At 47.5% G+C, this 19,247-nt stretch overlaps 1 protein-coding gene across 1 annotated transcript; it reads right to left on the reverse strand.

Annotated features, from left to right (window-relative positions):
• Positions 1–226: 226 nt before the first annotated feature.
• dhrs3b (dehydrogenase/reductase (SDR family) member 3b) lies at positions 227–19,012 on the reverse strand. The gene is made up of 6 exons (XM_083661711.1): positions 18,457–19,012; positions 4,575–4,718; positions 3,939–4,058; positions 2,046–2,284; positions 821–946; positions 227–692 (listed from the first exon to the last, which is right to left on the reverse strand). Exons 1-6 carry the CDS (start codon positions 18,784–18,786, stop codon positions 608–610), a joined length of 1,044 nt encoding a protein of 347 aa, XP_083517837.1. The 5' UTR covers positions 18,787–19,012; the 3' UTR covers positions 227–607.
• Positions 19,013–19,247: the final 235 nt, after the last annotated feature.

Genomic DNA, 19,247 nt, shown 5'->3' on the forward strand with positions numbered 1-19,247 from the left:
TAAGGAAATGTATGAAGGGAAATTTTTGAAAATTACCTATATGATGCTACCAAAAACGTTTTTTAATTTATTTTTTAACATTTTTTTTTATTTTAATTTAATTTTTTTTAATTTTCTCCTTGAAGCAAAAAACACATACAGGATATAAGTGATGAGATTTATGGCACATAAAAAAAAAAAAAAAGGCTTCCATAGGCTTCCATAGGCTACCATCATATTTAGGTCATTTTCAAAACTTTCCCTTCATACATTTCCTTAACACTTTTTTTCCTTCATTGAGGACATATTGAGGATACAAAATCAGTTGAGTTTGGTTTTGTTGCAATTAGTGTGAGGTTGACCCACATATTTGCATAAAATGCCTGGACTACAGGGTATATCCTGCAGTTTGTGAATGAATTCTACCTGCAGGAGCAACGTCCTTGTGAATGTCCCCTAATTATTTTGCTTCACACTATCATAGGGCTCCTCCACCTCCAAATGTCTTAAGGTCCATGAAATATCCCCTTCATTGCAGCCCAGAGTGGTGGAGGCCAGAGTGGTTGAGGCCAGAGTGGTTGAGGCCAGAGTGGTGGAGGCTGCTCCGACAATCTGCGCAGTCCCACATTCATGTCCTCCCTTTGAACGTGTCCATGCAGGTATAACTTCCAGAAAACTTGTGGATTTCTTCAAGTGCAACTTGCGGCATGAAGCTAGAAAGTGCAGAAAGAACCAATAAGATAACGTTTGGCATAATGCATCAATTATGGCAATAAGCAATGAAACCAATCAATATGAGTGAGATCAATAAAAACCAATCAATATGAATGAGAACTCCTACCTTTTTAGAAGGACCAGGGCATGCATGGTCCAGGGCAGGTAGAGGAAGGCTTTGTCAGTCCTGACTGCATCGACAGTCTTCTGGGCAACGGTCTCGGGTTTGAGTGGTGGAAAGAGCTGAGGGAATCTACGGTAGAAAGCACACATTCGACGAGTGTTGGAGTAATATAAGAAAATCACTCCGACAACTGAAGAGATGGCTAGTCTTGTTTCACAGCAAAAGCAGTTCTCATAACAAGCATCTGGGGGCATTGGAATTTGACCTCTGTCCAAATTCAGTGCAGACATGGCATGATTTAGCAGGCTAGGCATGCTTTTCATGGCAGCACAGCAACAAATACTAGCTAGGCCAAAGTCTGCTAAAAATGCTGCCAAAATGTGTGCATCATGTTCCAGTAGCCATTATACAAAAATCTGGGGTGTTCACATCTGAAAAAGGAATATAAACTGCTATTTTTGCTCCATGTTTTGAAACCTTAGTTACCCAGAAATGTTTACTGGGAACACATGGTTATTTACAACACACAGCCCAGGAGAGTCGTTGCAGGGAGAGACAGGCTTACAGACTGCGGAGCTGCCCAGCAGCACTATGGCATGCTTGTACTATTAGCTACTGAGCTGCTCACCAGGAGCATTTGGGGGGTCAGAAACCTCCCCAGGGGCACTTGGGAGGGGAGACTATTAGGGCTGCAACCTGTCGATTATTTGCTAATCGATTAGTCGTCTGGTCTATGAAATGTCACAAAATGATGCGAAATGTCAAATTTCCCCCCGATCAACTCACTTAAGAGATTCTCATACTATGTGGCACCCGTTTCTGGCCTACTTAGACGAGGTTAAAAGCGACAAGTGACTCGCCCAGCTGATTTCTTATGGGATCCCATGCACAACATCTCTTTCAAGCACATAAGCACCACATGCGGCTGGTAGCACCACATTCTGTAATATTGGAATGTCGATAACATATATATATATATATATGCCTTTTGTTTCTTTTCTTTTCCTGTGTCTGTTTTTTGTGTTCTAATAAAACAGAAAAAACATTGAAAAATAAAAAATATAAATTTTCCCCCAAACCCCAAGATGACATCCTTGAATATATTATTTTGCCCTGAGCAACAGCCCACAACCCAAAGATAATCAGTTTACCATCATAGAAGACTAAAGAAAGCAGAACATATCCACATTTATGAAGCTGGAATGGGGGGAGGGGCCTCAGTTCTCACCTGACCCTCATGCCCTGGAACATGTCTGTGTTGGTGTGGAAGGGGAGCACGGTGGTGCAGCCCACGCCCGGGCAGTCCAGCAGGCCCAGTGTCAGGCTCTCCATGAAGGCCAGCGAGGAGGCCTTGGAGGTGCAGTAGTCCACGGCTCCGGGGATGGGAGACTGGGACAGGATGGAGTTGATGCAGACCACATGGCCATGCTGCAGCTCCAGCATCCGCGGCAGGAAGGCCTTTGTAGTCTGTGGACAGGAGGGAGTGGATGGTGGTGTTGGTGGTAGAGGAACTGATAAGTAACTACGTTTATTTACAAGGCACGTTTCACAGAGCAGTCATAAAAACACAGAAATACAGACACAGAAGGGACTAGACCAGTGTTTCTCAAACTTTTTCAGACCAAGGACCACTTAAACCAATGAAAAAAACTCATCCCCAAAAACAATAGGCCTACTACTGCAACTGTAAATTACAAATGACAAGCTAATTAAATGACAAATAGCAGTACAATTAATACAATTTTTGGCTTCCCACAATTATGAAAACAAGATAACCGATATAAAAAATATATATGTATTTTATTTTAGTTAGTCCATTTACCTTTTTTTTTTTTTTTTTACATGTATTTCTACTGTTTAGTTCAAATATATTCAAAGTTCAAATAAAGTTTTTTCAATTTCAATAAATGCACAATGTTGCTAAAGTCAAATAAGCTATCTTTTGCCATCTTCAAGTTGCATTCAGTGATGTTTTTGTGTTCAAATACTGTAAGTGTTAAATGGCTCTATATTCTGACAGCAATTACTGAAATAGAGTGTTTGGTCAGTAACTTGGAACTCCCAACCACCCGCTGTACTCTGTCTCTCTGCTGTAGCCCTGCAGGCAGAGTGGATGTATCTCCGCAACCGTAAGTCGTAGAGAGTCAGGGGTGGTGGCATTGGATTTGGGGTGATAAAATACATATAGTCCAATACAGGCAACGTGATCTGACCTTGAGTTTCCCAGAAAATGTAAAAATTTCTCTGATTGGATAGTGGGAGGTAAAAAAAAAAAGGGAAAAAAATATAAATCTACTCGCGGACCGCACTGTTTGAGAAACACTGGACTAGACAAAGGCCAGTCTGAACAGATGCGTCTTTAGCTGCTTTTTAAAAGTGTCAACAGAGACAGCAGATCTTAAGTCCAGTTTAGGCACCATTATTTCAAAGGCTGGATCATCTTTAGTTTTGAGCCTTGAGTGAGGAACAACCAGTTCCTCCTCTGGTCAGAAGACCTGAGCGACCTGCTGGTGATGTAGGGATGGAGGATCCTCAGTCATGTACACAGCTGCCTGACCACTCTCTCTATGTGATTACAAGAACTTTAATCTGAATCCTGAATTTGATGGAAAGCCAATGTAAGGAGGCTAAGATGGCTGTGATGATGTGATCTCCTGCTGGGCCTAGTAGTCAACAGCCTTGGAGCAACGTTCTGGAGCATTTTGTGGACGGTGCAGGGATGACTTGTTGGATACGGGGTGAAGGGAGAGGAGGACGGAGAAGGTAAAAGAAAGAGAAATATATGCAGACAGACAAAAGCAAGAGCAGACCGGGGAAATAGACCCAGAGCGTGACACAGATTAAATTCCCATTTCCATTCAGTTTATAATTGCATTTCTCTCTGCGTATGACACGCTCTTTTGATCTCCATTCAAAATAAAGTCCCAAAAACCCCTCTGATGTTTCAGGGTATGAATTTGGAAATACCCCGCTTAACCTGCCATAGAAGCAGCCATGATTGACAGGTCTGGGGGCACCTATGCACTGTCAAGCCATGCGAGGGGAAAAAAAAGACGTTTGGAAGTGATAAGGGTAATCTGCTGGCAGGAAACCCCCTCTACTTCTCTCTGCTTCAACTCACCCAGAACTGTCCCATGGTGTTGACGTGTTGGGACTTCAGGAGGGCGTCGTCGTCGCTGTCCATCAGGCTTTTACCGTGGACCACCGCCGCGTTGTTCACTAATATTGTAACATCTCCCACCTGATGTTGAACAGAACCACAGAGAAGAAGAGATCACTCCCAAAGATCTGCACGCTGTTTGCTTCCATGAGATAATACAGTTGTCGCACGAGAGCAACATTCCCCACGCTTATTCAGACATCTCAGTTGAAGTGTAATCTATACTCCAGATGAGAGAGAGAGAGAGAGAGAGACAGAGAGAGAGAGAGAGATACTCCAGATGAGAGAGAGATAGAGAGAGAGATATATACTCCAGATGAGAGGGAGAGAGAGAGAGAGAGATACTTCATATGAGAGAGAGAGAGAGAGAGAGAGAGAGAGAGAGAGAGAGACTCCAGATGAGAGGGAGAGAGAGAGGGAGAGATACCCCAGATGAGAGAGAGAGAGCGAGAGACTTGAACAGCTCTGAGCCAATGCATATACAGAGGAAGGGAGAGGCATCACTGGGGATCTCTGTGAGCAGCGCTTCACTTGGTGCAAAATGACATGTTTCTTTGTGTCAATAAAAGCATCCATACTGTGCTCAAGCTGGCGTACCTTTTCTCGAACCACCTTGGCCTGCTTGTAAACTTCCTCCCGATTGGCCACGTCGCACAGGAAGTAATGGCACTCTGTTCCTGAGAGGGAGATCTCTTCGGCTGTCTCTTTGAGACACTTTTCTGTTCGGCCCCACAGGATCACCTAGCAAAGAACAACACGGTTGAAAGGTTCATACAAACAGGGAAATGCGTTGCATTTTACATCGGGAAAAGATGCTAATTCAGGTGAATGGCAAAGGTTTTTGTTTTTCATAAACAAGGAGCTCGCTCGTAGCTCCGTTTGTGAGGCCACTGCGGAAGTAACTTAAACCTGCACTCTTTTGAATGGCCTGCAGGGGGCGACTCCACTGGCTGCAAAAAGAAGATCGGGAATAGGGAAGTGAATGGAAAAATGTGGCCATACTTCTCACTTGATTTATGGCCGCAGACAGTAAACACTTTCCTAATGAGTTGATGGTCTCAATCGCCAGTTTCAAGTCTTCTTCAACACAACATGATGTTCATTTTATATATATTATGGTCTGGTTTCGAGTCAAATAGACAATAAGAAAAGACTGTTTTGGGCCGTGATTGACAGGTCGTCTGTCTAGTGATCGCGCAGCTCGCCGATCACTGTCCAACAGCAGGGGGCGCTGCGGCTCTTCTCGTTCAAATTCACGTCGTCTCCAAATAACAAAGATGGCGACGGTGAAAAGGCCAACCTCGAGGCTTCAAAACTGGGGGTCCAAAAACCAATGGGTGACGTCACGGTGGCTACGTCCATATATTTATACTGTCTACGATCATAAACAAAACACTGTGTAGGTTTTGCTGTAATTGTTCTGGCATCAGGACCTGGGGGACGTGTGGAGACGTGTGGGCAGAAATAGGCTCCTCCTCTTTTCATTGAGAGAACAGAGAGGCTATTTTGAGTTAGCGAGCAAGAGTAAAGGCACTGTCTCTTCATCCGGCAGCACGCTCAATGAAGCCGCTCATCTGAGCAGGGAACACGGGCTTGGATGGAGCTGGGGGCTGAGGGGGAGGGCTGCTGATTGGGCAATTAGATCTGTCAGTCTTTGGGGTCAGGGAAAGGTAATGAAATCAGGGGGCGGGCCCTCCTCATCTCTCAAACACACATTCTCAAAGAGATTACACGGGCTGTTGGGCTGTGGTCAGGGGGGCGTGTGTGAAGCGCTGAGGGGGCCAGCCGGGGGTTTGGCCGCGCGCCCGCGACCAAGGTTAATATTTGAGCAAAAAGTCCTCTGGAAAATGATCCTGTGTGTCTGAGAGAGAGAGAGACAGAGAGAGAGAGAGAGAGAGAGACAGAGAGAGAGAGATGGAGGGAGAAAGAGAGCGAGAGGGAGAGTGTATGTGTAGAAGAGTCTGTGAGCCTCTGAGCCAGCCTGTCATTCACCCATCTTGTATTGTTTGTGTGAATATTGTATGATATCCACCCAGCCATCAGCTGTTATGTTGTCTTATTTGCAATGACATGAGTCTGAGCATTCTTTTAGTAACAGCATCGGGCTGCACCATGATATCAGGGCTGCACCATGAGATCAGCATGTTAGGGCTGCACCATGATATCAACATGTTAGGGCTGCACCATGATATCAGCATGTTAGGCTGCACCATGACATCAGCATGTTAGGCTGCACCATGATATCAGGGCTGCATCATGATATCAGCATGTTAGGGCTGCATCATGATATCAGCATGTTAGGGCTGCATCATGCTATCAGGGCTGCACCATGATATCAGCATGTTAGGGCTGCACCATGATATCAACATGTTAGGGCTGCATCATGATATCAGGGCTGCACCATGATATCAGTGCTGCACCATGATATCAACATGTTAGGGCTGCATCATGATATCAGGGCTGCACCATGATATCAGTGCTGCACCATGATATCAGCATGTTAGGGCTGCATCATGATATCAGCATGTTAGGGCTGCATCATGATATCAGCATGTTAGGGCTGCACCATGATATCAGCATGTTAGGGCTGCACCATGATATCAGCATGTTAGGGCTGCATCATGATATCAGCATGTTAGGGCTGCATCATGATATCAGCATGTTAGGGCTGCACCATGAGATCAGCATGTTAGGGCTGCACCATGATATCAGCATGTTAGGGCTGCACCATGATATCAGCATGTTAGGGCTGCATCATGATATCAGCATGTTAGGGCTGCATCATGATATCAGCATGTTAGGGCTGCACCATGAGATCAGCATGTTAGGGCTGCATCATGATATCAGCATGTTAGGGCTGCATCATGATATCAGGGCTGCACCATGATATCAGCATGTTAGGGCTGCATCATGATATCAGCATGTTAGGGCTGCACCATGATATCAGCATGTTAGGGCTGCACCATGAGATCAGCATGTTAGGGCTGCACCATGAGATCAGCATGTTAGGGCTGCATCATGATATCAGCATGTTAGGGCTGCATCATGATATCAGCATGTTAGGGCTGCATCATGATATCAGCATGTTAGGGCTGCACCATGATATCAGCATGTTAGGGCTGCATCATGATATCAGCATGTTAGGGCTGCATCATGATATCAGCATGTTAGGGCTGCATCATGATATCAGCATGTTAGGGCTGCACCATGATATCAGCATGTTAGGGCTGCACCATGATAGCAGGGCAATCAATAATAATAAAGGCTTTTAAAGGTACTCAAAGACGCTTTACACGAGGTTTAAAAAAGGTTGAGAAAGAAACACAACACAATCCAAATCAAGAATGAGGAAACGGTTAAAACAAAATACAGCACATAGTTATCACAGGTTCAAAGCACTTTTGAACAGATGAGTTTGGAGTTTGGAGCAGTCTCTGATGTGTTTGGGGAGAGAGTTCCAAAGGGAGGGGGCAGCAACGGAGAAGGCTCTTTGTATTTCTGTCTGTGTCTGCCAGTGAGTGAGCCATCACAATAAGAGTAGGAGACAGTGAGTAAGCCTTCACAATAAGAGTAGGAGACAGTGAGTGAGCCTTCACAATAAGAGTAGGAGACAGTGAGTAAGCCTTCACAATAAGAGTAGGAGACAGTGAGTGAGCCTTCACAATAAGAGTAGGAGACAGTGAGTGAGCCATCACAATAAGAGTAGGAGACAGTGAGTGAGCCTTCACAATAAGAGTAGGAGACAGTGAGTGAGCCTTCACAATAAGAGTAGGAGACAGTGAGTGAGCCATTACAATAAGAGTAGGAGACAGTGAGTGAGCCTTCACAATAAGAGTAGGAGACAGTGAGTGAGCCTTCACAATAAGAGTAGGAGACAGTGAGTGAGCCTTCACAATAAGAGTAGGAGACAGTGAGTGAGCCTTCACAATAAGAGTAGGAGACAGTGAGTGAGCCTTCACAATAAGAGTAGGAGACAGTGAGTGAGCCTTCACAATAGAGAAATGTGTGCATATATCAGCAATCGGCCAAAAGAGTTGGAAAAATATCGGCCAAAAAACAATCCAATATTGTGCATCTCTAAATTAATGATCATGTAGGGAGGATCCAGTGTGTTTCTAAGAGACATCATTTCAGCTGGTTATGGCTATCTATCTATGGACACATTCTGTTGCAGGAGTCAAATCTGTCTTTTTCTGTTCTCTCTACCAAACAGTGTGTGGGGACAAATATGCAGCATATTGTTTTGATTGGGTTACGTTTGGCAATGTGAGCAGCCAGGAACCTTTCAAACACTCTCTTCTTCTTAGTGGTGCAGGTCTTAGTGTGGCCTTCACTGTGTGATGATGGTCATATTGGCAGAAGCAAACCAAGCTTTGAAGCAGCTTTTAGGCCCGACTGTAGGTTTTGAAGGCTTTTGGAGACATTTAAAAGAAAGCCGTGCTCTGGCACATGTTCTTCATTTCTTTAGCAGATCCAGTGTCAGGACCAGATCCAGTGTCAGGACCAGGTCCAGATCCAGTGTCAGGACCAGATCCAGATCCAGTACGGTCCTGACACTGGATCTGGTCCTGACCAGATCCTGTGTCAGGACCGTCTGAACAGCCTTCACCTCAAGCTGCTTTTTGATTGCCCTTTTTTGTTTGCTTCATTTGCAAGCCCATTTGACTAATCAGTGGAAGGCGGACAGGTCTCGATAAATAACTGAAAGCTTCTAATAGGATTTGAGGCGAACAAACAGAACCTGTGACAGTTCTCATTAAAAATCAGCACTCAAACTGTGCTCTCCTTTATCAGCCGTCACAACACACAGGGCCATCAGAACAAACAACGATCGGCCAAATTGCTATCAGGAAGAAATAGTAAGAAAACACTTGTGTGACCTTGCATAAGCCCCGCCCCCTTCAGCATCACTGATAAAACTGTCATTGTTCTCTAACGGGGCATAGCCAACAGGATTTAGCATCAACAAATGGTGGAACTGGGCAGTGGTGGCCTAAAGGTTAGAGAAGGCTTGTGACCGCAAGGTCGGCGGTTCAATCCCCGGGACCCGGCAGGTTAAATCTGTGTGGGGAAAGTGAAAAAGCAGCGCTTGCCCCTCCCTCGTTATACCCCCACTGAGATGCCCTTGAGCAAGGCCGTTAACCCCCACCGCTCCAGTGGCGCTGCTCAGTGGCCAGCAGCACTGCAGATCATCAGACTGTGGTTGTATATCCCATCTCCCAGGTCTGAATGTATGGGCGGGTACGACGCCTCCTTTTCACACCCATTGTCTGAGCCGAGCCAGGCCAGGCCAGGCCAGCGGAGCACAGAGCACAGGGGGCAGCAGGAGTTCAGGAGGCAGTCGCCTGCCACTGTCTAATTACTGCAGAGACAGCAAGGTCAGCCAGAGGCCAATACCCAGCTGGGAGCAGTGTGCGTCCCGCCTCCAACACACACACACACACACACAGGCGCGCGCACACACACACACACACACACACACACAGGCGCACACACACACACACACACACGAACCTGATGTCAAAGCCTTGGTTTGGTTCATCTTCCTTGTAGTAATCTATTTTGTATGTTACCACACACAAAACAGTTCTTCACAACCAGTGCCATCTAGAGCAGTGGTTCTCGGGGTCCGAGGGCCGAATTCCAGGGGGTCCCCATGCAAAAGGGGAATCATATCTTTTCACTATAATTATTCCATCCATAAGTAACACAAGGACAGAATGGAGGACTATTCTGGTCATGGGTTTCATACACATTTCTGAAACAAAACGTAATAAAAGTCAGATGAGGTCTGTGGTCTAATTTGTGTCAGTTTGAGAAGGACTGCTCTGTGTTCTTGTCAGGGCAGGAGGACGGGAGGGGAAGCCTTTGTTGGAATGTGCTGATTAAAGTTGCGAACCATTCAAGAGAGAGCGGTCCTGAACTCCCTCCTCCCGGACCTCTGAACCGGGGATGCTGCTTTTGTGAACGCCGGCGCTGGCCTGCTTTATTGTTTGGGAGCTTGGTTCTGTAACGCTAACCCCTGCCAGCACACAAGAAGACCTGGCTCCCCCACTAAGTCCTGGCTCTCCATCTCCTAAAGGTTCTTCTGTAGTCCTCCTCACACCGTGAAGAAACACCGCGGCCCGGGCCGAGGGGAAAAGGAAATCCCGGCTGCCGATCACAAAGGAGCTGGAACCGGGGTGAGCTCCAGTTCACAGAGGTTAGCCCCCATTCATAATGACCCTCCTATTTCTTTTTGCGCATGTCTTTAGGCAGCGAGGCCATTGTCAGACACACTACCACAGGTGTTGTTTTCAAAGCCTTCACACCTTCACAATAGCCAACAAAGGGGTGCTGAAAAGCACGCTGACATCCTTTGTTGTGCAGCTGCAAAGTGAAGCTTTTAAAGGTTTCTTCTTGCTTCTCCTCCTCGTTCCCCCGAGGAGACCACGTTGAAAGGGCGAGCGAGGAGACCACGTTGAAAGAGAGAGCGAGGAGAGCACGTTGAAAGGGCGAGCAAGGAGAGCACGTTGAAAGAGAGAGTGAGGCAGTTAGTGTTTCATGGAGCTGCTGTGATTGTGCTTGGACAGATAGGACATGTCACACATAGACACATCATGACATCCTGCCACGTTCCACTGAGCTGCTGATGGCTTCCTACTATGGAAATTACCACCTTCTTCTTCTTCTGTAATAAAGCCCCATCTGAGAGGATCCAAAATAGAGCTGAGTGCCGGTGTTAACGCATTACTGATAACAGGGCACCAGTGGCTCATCATGCACTCCGCTGTGTAACACTCAGCCATGGTAGACAAAACATAGCTGGAGACGATGATGATGGTTACTTTAGACTGACTGTCACAGTAGAGAAGATGATGATGGTTACTTTAGACTGACTGTCACAGTAGAGAAGATGATGATGGTTACTTTAGACTGACTGTCACAGTAGAGAAGATGATGATGGTTACTTTAGACTGGCTGTCACAGTGGAGAAGATGATGATGGTTACTTTAGACTGACTGTCACAGTAGAGAAGATGATGATGGTTACTTTAGACTGACTGTCACAGTAGAGAAGATGATGATGGTTACTTTAGACTGACTGTCACAGTAGAGAAGATGATGATGGTTACTTTAGACTGTCACAGTAGAGAAGATGATGATGGTTACTTTAGACTGACTGTCACAGTAGAGAAGATGATGATGGTTACTTTAGACTGACTGTCACAGTAGAGAAGATGATGATGGTTACTTTAGACTGACTGTCACAGTAGAGAAGATGATGATGGTTACTTTAGACTGGCTGTCACAGTAGAGAAGATGATGATGGTTACTTTAGACTGTCACAGTAGAGAAGATGATGATGGTTACTTTAGACTGGCTGTCACAGTAGAGAAGATGATGATGGTTACTTTAGACTGACTGTCACAGTAGAGAAGATGATGATGGTTACTTTAGACTGGCCCCACAGTAGAGAAGATGATGATGGTTACTTTAGACTGACTGTCACAGTAGAGAAGATGATGATGGTTACTTTAGACTGACTGTCACAGTAGAGAAGATGATGATGGTTACTTTAGACTGGCCCCACAGTAGAGAAGATGATGATGGTTACTTTAGACTGACTGTCACAGTGGAGAAGATGATGATGGTTACTTTAGACTGTCACAGTAGAGAATATGATGATGGTTACTTTAGACTGGCTGTCACAGTAGAGAAGATGATGATGGTTACTTTAGACTGGCCCCACAGTAGAGAAGATGATGATGGTTACTTTAGACTGGCCCCACAGTAGAGAAGATGATGATGGTTACTTTAGACTGACTGTCACAGTAGAGAAGATGATGATGGTTACTTTAGACTGGCTGTCACAGTAGAGAAGATGATGATGGTTACTTTAGACTGGCTGTCACAGTAGAGAAGATGATGATGGTTACTTTAGACTGGCCCCACAGTAGAGAAGATGATGATGGTTACTTTAGACTGGCTGTCACAGTAGAGAAGATGATGATGGTTACTTTAGACTGGCTGTCACAGTAGAGAAGATTATGATGGTTACTTTAGACTGACCTCCACAGTAGAGAAGATGATGATGGTTACTTTAGACTGGCTGTCACAGTGGAGAAGATGATGATGGTTACTTTAGACTGACTGTCACAGTAGAGAAGATGATGATGGTTACTTTAGACTGGCTGTCACAGTAGAGAAGATGATGATGGTTACTTTAGACTGGCTGTCACAGTGGAGAAGATGATGATGGTTACTTTAGACTGGCTGTCACAGTAGAGAAGATGATGATGGTTACTTTAGACTGTCACAGTAGAGAAGATGATGATGGTTACTTTAGACTGGCTGTCACATTAGAGAAGATGATGATGGTTACTTTAGACTGGCCCCACAGTAGAGAAGATGATGATGGTTACTTTAGACTGGCTGTCACAGTAGAGAAGATGATGATGGTTACTTTAGACTGGCCCCACAGTAGAGAAGATGATGATGGTTACTTTAGACTGGCTGTCACAGTGGAGAAGATGATGATGGTTACTTTAGACTGACTGTCACAGTGGAGAAGATGATGATGGTTACTTTAGACTGACTGTCACAGTAGAGAAGATGATGATGGTTACTTTAGACTGACTGTCACAGTAGAGAAGATGATGATGGTTACTTTAGACTGGCTGTCACAGTAGAGAAGATGATGATGGTTACTTTAGACTGACTGTCACAGTAGAGAAGATGATGATGGTTACTTTAGACTGACTGTCACAGTAGAGAAGATGATGATGGTTACTTTAGACTGGCCCCACAGTGGAGAAGATGATGATGGTTACTTTAGACTGGCTGTCACAGTAGAGAAGATGATGATGGTTACTTTAGACTGGCCCCACAGTAGAGAAGATGATGATGGTTACTTTAGACTGGCTGTCACAGTAGATAAGATGATGATGGTTACTTTAGACTGGCTGTCACAGTAGAGAAGATGATGATGGTTACTTTAGACTGGCTGTCACAGTGGAGAAGATGATGATGGTTACTTTAGACTGGCCCCACAGTGGAGAAGATGATGATGGTTACTTTAGACTGGCTGTCACAGTAGAGAAGATGATGATGGTTACTTTAGACTGGCCCCACAGTGGAGAAGATGATGATGGTTACTTTAGACTGGCTGTCACAGTGGAGAAGATGATGATGGTTACTTTAGACTGACTGTCACAGTAGAGAAGATGATGATGGTTCATTTAGACTGGCTGTCACAGTAGAGAAGATGATGATGGTTACTTTAGACTGACTGTCACAGTAGAGAAGATGATGATGGTTACTTTAGACTGGCCCCACAGTAGAGAAGATGATGATGGTTACTTTAGACTGGCCCCACAGTAGAGAAGATGATGATGGTTACTTTAGACTGGCCCCACAGTAGAGAAGATGATGATGGTTACTTTAGACTGACTGTCACAGTAGAGAAGATGATGATGGTTACTTTAGACTGGCCCCACAGTAGAGAAGATGATGATGGTTACTTTAGACTGACTGTCACAGTAGAGAAGATGATGATGGTTACTTTAGACTGGCCCCACAGTGGAGAAGATGATGATGGTTACTTTAGACTGGCCCCACAGTAGAGAAGATGATGATGGTTACTTTAGACTGGCCTCACAGTGGAGAAGATGATGATGGTTACTTTAGACTGGCTGTCACAGTAGAGAAGATGATGATGGTTACTTTAGACTGGCCCCACAGTGGAGAAGATGATGATGGTTATTTTAGACTGGCCCCACAGTGGAGAAGATGATGATGGTTATTTTAGACTGGCCCCACAGTAGAGAAGATGATGATGGTTATTTTAGACTGGCCCCACAGTAGAGAAGATGATGATGGTTACTTTAGACTGTCTGTCACAGTGGAGAAGATGATGATGGTTACTTTGGACTGGCCCCACAGTGGAGAGGAACTGTCAATATAACAATTGGTGCATTTCAGGAGATGAGAGGGGAACTAGGCACTACTCATGTAACCTGTGTTGTGTAGGCAGCTGGGGGTCGAACACGCAGCTGGGGATGGAACCGGGAGGCGGACAACACATGTGGGATCTGTTGCTAGAGCCTCTCTTTATTTATTTACCCCCCTTTTTCTCCAATTGTACTTGGTCTATTCCACCTGCCAAGCTGTCCCGCTTGTTGCTCCGCCCCCTCTGCCCATCTGGGGGAGAGTTGTAGACTAGCACGTTTCCTCCGATACACGTGCAGTCGCCAGCCGCTTCTTTTCACCTGACAGCGAGGAATTTCACCAGCAGGAGGACGTAGCGCGTGGGAGGATCACGATAATTCTCCCCCAGGAGAGGGCCTGGTGCAGCGACCAGGATTTATACCCTTAATCCGTCTTCCCACCTGCAGACACAGCCAGTTGTGCCTGTATGGATGCCCGACCAAGCCAGAGGCAACAAGGGGACTCAAACCTGCGACCTTCATGTTTGTAGGCACTACCCGGCCGCTCGCCGGGAGTGAGGTTTAGCACAAGCGCTACCGTTCCACTAGGGCTGTTTCTAAGTGTGAGCACATGTTTAGGTGGGGGAGTTCCACACTGCTCCTTCACTGGCAGGACTGAGGAGGTACTTTGTACTGTCAGCTATAATATTGACTTGCACAAAGTTGCAAACTCAGTGACGTAATCAGTTTACATTTACTTTTGGATTAGTTTGACTTCAAAATCTATAGAATATGAGGTTAAACCATATCATTACCATTTTACAGACTGTTATAAAAACATGGTTCCTATGTCGGTTATTTACAATTAACCTTAACTTCCTGTTGGGTAAAATGTCTCACAGTCAAAATGCCTTTCCAATTTCCAACCTTCAAACATTCTGAGTATTCTGACAAGTTCAACCTATTACTTAATAAGGATCTGTCAACTGATTGCTTTGTTTTTTAATAACTGTAGCAGTTTGTATCTAGACATGTGATCTGTTACCCCCCTAAGCCTTTTTGTTGGGTTCATTTTGCAGACGCACCATAGAAGGCAGATATCTCTCCTGCCGTGCTGGAAAACACATCTGAAATAATCTGGGTTTTAGTCAAAGGATCTGTGTGATGTTGTGATGTGTTGGCAGAGTTTAGGATGCTGCAAACACCCAGAAATGGCTACAGACTATGATGGGGTTATAACAGGTTATAACAGGTTATAACAGGTTATAACAGGGCTATTCTTATTATGGGGGTGGCTTTGAAGGCTCTGTGCACAGTGCATGCTATCTCTCTCTATGTCTCTCTCTCTCTCCCTCTCACACACACACACACACACACACACACACACACACACACACACAAGGCCTTTATCACAGCCTAAAATCTTTGGGGGGGGGTCTATGTTTCTAGACATGTCAGTCAAGCTGGATGTGAGAGAGAGAGTCACCTTGGCAGAGTGGATGTGAAATGATATCAGTGGTCAATGAGCTACTAACAGCCAGTGTTGTAGACGAGGACTCTGACCTGTTTTTGTAATAGCCCTTAATTTGCCATAAGATATTGACAGTTATATTAACACATAAGATATTGACAGTTATATTAACACATAAGATATTGACAGTTATATTAACACATAAGATATTGACAGTTATATTAAGACATAAGATATTGACAGTTATATTAACACATAAGATATTGACAGTTATATTAACACATAAGATATTGACAGTTATATTAACACCGTGACATCATTCAATTCTGTGTGAAGGCACCTGTGTTCCACCTACACGTGGATTCACACTGGTGTTCAGTAAGTCCAGGCTAACACTCAGGTAACGTGTTCAGTAAGTCCAGGCTAACACTCAGGTAACGTGTTCAGTAAGTCCAGGCTAACACTCAGGTAACGTGTTCAGTAAGTCCAGGCTAACACTCAGGTAACGTTCAGTAAGTCCAGGCTAACACTCAGGTAACGTGTTCAGTAAGTCCAGGCTAACACTCAGGTAACGTGTTCAGTAAGTCCAGGCTAACACTCAGGTAACGTGTTCAGTAAGTCCAGGCTAACACTCAGGTAACGTGTTCCGTAAGTCCAGGCTAACACTCAGGTAACGGGGACTCCACTCCACTGACTCTTCTTTGGTGACTTGGACTTGAACACTGGGGCCCTCGAGACTCCACTCAGAGCGGAGATGTATTAGTGACTAGACTAAAACCACTGGCCACAGCCCTACAGGACCTCTCCAGACTTGGCCTGTGGGTGACCTGTGCGGTTGTGCAATATTTTGAAGCCAAATCGAGGGCAGTGTGTGTGCTCTCACTGGAGCCACAGCACAGAGAGGTCGCACTCCCTTCTTTCACATTACAGAGGGGAAAACAATAAGTGGCCGGGCCAGGCTACCTGCCAGGCCCGTTAGCAGGAGGTGGGGACCCAGGCTACCTGCCAGGCCCGTTAGCAGGAGATGGGGACCCAGGCTACCTGCCAGGCCCGTTAGCAGGAGGTGGAGACCCAGGCTACCTGCCAGGCCCGTTAGCAGGAGGTGGAGACCCAGGCTACCTGCCAGGCCCGTTAGCAGGAGGTGGAGACCCAGGCTACCTGCCAGGCCCGTTAGCAGGAGGTGGAGACCCAGGCTACCTGCCAGGCCCGTTAGCAGGAGGTGGAGACCCAGGCTACCTGCCAGGCCCGTTAGCAGGAGGTGGAGACCCAGGCTACCTGCCAGGCCCGTTAGCAGGAGGTGGAGACCCAGGCTACCTGCCAGGCCCGTTAGCAGGAGGTGGAGACCCAGGCTACCTGCCAGGCCCGTTAGCAGGAGGTGGAGACCCAGGCTAGCTGCCAGGCCCGTTAGCAGGAGGTGGGGATCCAGGCTACCTGCCAGGCCCGTTAGCAGGAGGTGGAGACCCAGGCTACCTGCCAGGCCCGTTAGCAGGAGGTGGAGACCCAGGCTACCTGCCAGGCCCGTTAGCAGGAGGTGGAGACCCAGGCTAGCTGCCAGGCCCGTTAGCAGGAGGTGGGGACCCAGGCTGCCCCCAGCAGGGGACCCAGGCTACCTGCCAGGCCCGTTAGCAGGAGGTGGAGACCCAGGCTACGGGACCCAGGCTACCTGCCAGGCCCGTTAGCAGGAGGTGGAGACCCAGGCTGCCCCCAGCAGGGGACCCAGGCTACCTGCCAGGCCCGTTAGCAGGAGGTGGGCACCCAGGCTACCTGCCAGGCCCGTTAGCAGGAGGTGGAGACCCAGGCTAGCTGCCAGGCCCGTTAGCAGGAGGTGGGGACCCAGGCTACCTGCCAGGCCCGTTAGCAGGAGGTGGGGACCCAGGCTGCCCCCAGCAGGGGACCCAGGCTACCTGCCAGGCCCGTTAGCAGGAGGTGGAGACCCAGGCTACGGGACCCAGGCTACCTGCCAGGCCCGTTAGCAGGAGGTGGGGACGCAGGCTACCTGCCAGGCCCGTTAGCAGGAGGTGGGACCCAGGCTACCTGCCAGGCCCGTTAGCAGGAGGTGGGGACCCAGGCTGCCCCCAGCAGGGGACCCAGGCTACCTGCCAGGCCCGTTAGCAGGAGGTGGAGACCCAGGCTACCTGCCAGGCCCGTTAGCAGGAGGTGGAGAACCAGGCTACCTGCCAGGTCTGTTAGCAGGAGGTGGGGACCCAGGCTGCCCCCAGCAGGGGACCCAGGCTACCTGCCAGGCCCGTTAGCAGGAGGTGGAGACCCAGGCTACCTGCCAGGCCCGTTAGCAGGAGGTGGAGACCCAGGCTAGCTGCCAGGCCCGTTAGCAGGAGGTGGGGACCCAGGCTGCCCCCAGCAGGGGACCCAGGCTACCTGCCAGGCCCGTTAGCAGGAGGTGGAGACCCAGGCTACCTGCCAGGCCCGTTAGCAGGAGGTGGGGACCCAGGCTGCCCCCAGCAGGGGACCCAGGCTACCTGCCAGGCCCGTTAGCAGGAGGTGGGGACCCAGGCTGCCCCCAGCAGGAACAGCACGAGTGGCAAAGGAGGGTTTTGTGTCTCCCAAATGACACTTGGCTGTATCACTGCCAGCCTGTCACAAGTTCACAGCCGCCTGCAGCAGCATGCTGAACTCACATGCCTTGTCAAAACAACATGAGTAACTGTTATTATTAGATCAGTGCTTCTCAAGGTGGGGTCCGGGGACCACCCCGGGGGTCCCTGAGGGGCTTCCAGGGGGTCCCCCAGCAAAAAGGAGAATCATTTATTTTCAGTAGGCTATATGTTAATTCCATCCATAAGTAGCACAATGACAGAAAGCATGGCTATTTAGGTCATGGGTTTCATACAGTTTAACATCTAAAAGCAAACGTTTTATCAGATGGGGGACCCTCGGACAAAATCGTATCAAATGGGGGGGTCCGTGGTTATTGTTGTGTCAAGTTTATTAAAGGTCGTTGATATGAAAAAGTTTGAGAACAACTGGTTCAGGAGTTATCTTGGCCAAGAACATTGTGAAGGTGTGCAGATAGCTTGACAGTGTGTGCGTGCAACAAGTTGTAGGTAGGCTGTGTGTGTGTGTAGTTAGATCAATGACATTACCTTTCTGGCCCCCTGCTTCGCAAACTCTTTGGCCAGGTGACGACCGATGCCGCGGCCCCCACCGGTGACCAGCACCACCTCCTTGGACAGGTCCTTCCTTCTGCTCGGCAAGAGCGACACCAAACTCGCCTTGACTATATAATAGAGCATTTGAACCGGGAAAAGAAGCATGCGACCCACGCTCCTCAAATCCATCTCGCACAGTCCTCTCCTCGGGCTGCAGCAGCCGTCTACCACCAAGTGAATAATGTTTACGCAAAGTTGATATGCGCGCCACCGAGATCCTCCGGCACCGCAGCGGCTCGCTTCTTGCAGGGTTCTTCTCCGCATGCAAACAGTCTCATGTGCAGCCTTGAGTGGAGTGTTGCTGCATCAATAATAATCCACGGGCGAACAGTCCCAATAGGAAGCGCCTGTCACTTCAAAGCGCTCTGGCACGTCGGGCGACGCGCGTCAGGCTCTCGGAAAGTGTGAATGGGCTCATAATAATAGCGCCTGGCTGGCGACCACGGCGCACAAACAGGAGACACAAGTCCAGAGACGGAGCGGCTGTCTCTTGCCTGGTGTGCGCTACTGAAAAACGCTTGGCTTTTGGTGCTGTGTTCCTCTCCTCTCCTCTTCTGTCCTGTCTGTCTCTTGTTATGTTACCGCCTCTGCTCTGGCTACGATAGTTGCACTAGTAGTGAAAGGATCTGGCCGGACCTGAGGGGAGTTTTGTAAGCGCATTAATCCTGATTGACATGTTAAGTGGGGATGAATATGTTGCTCCAGTGCCTGTCTGCCCTGAGTGG

The sequence above is a fragment of the Poromitra crassiceps genome, assembly GCF_964638095.1.
Source record: "Poromitra crassiceps genome assembly, chromosome: 27".
Taxonomy (NCBI): Eukaryota; Metazoa; Chordata; class Actinopteri; order Beryciformes; family Melamphaidae; genus Poromitra; species Poromitra crassiceps.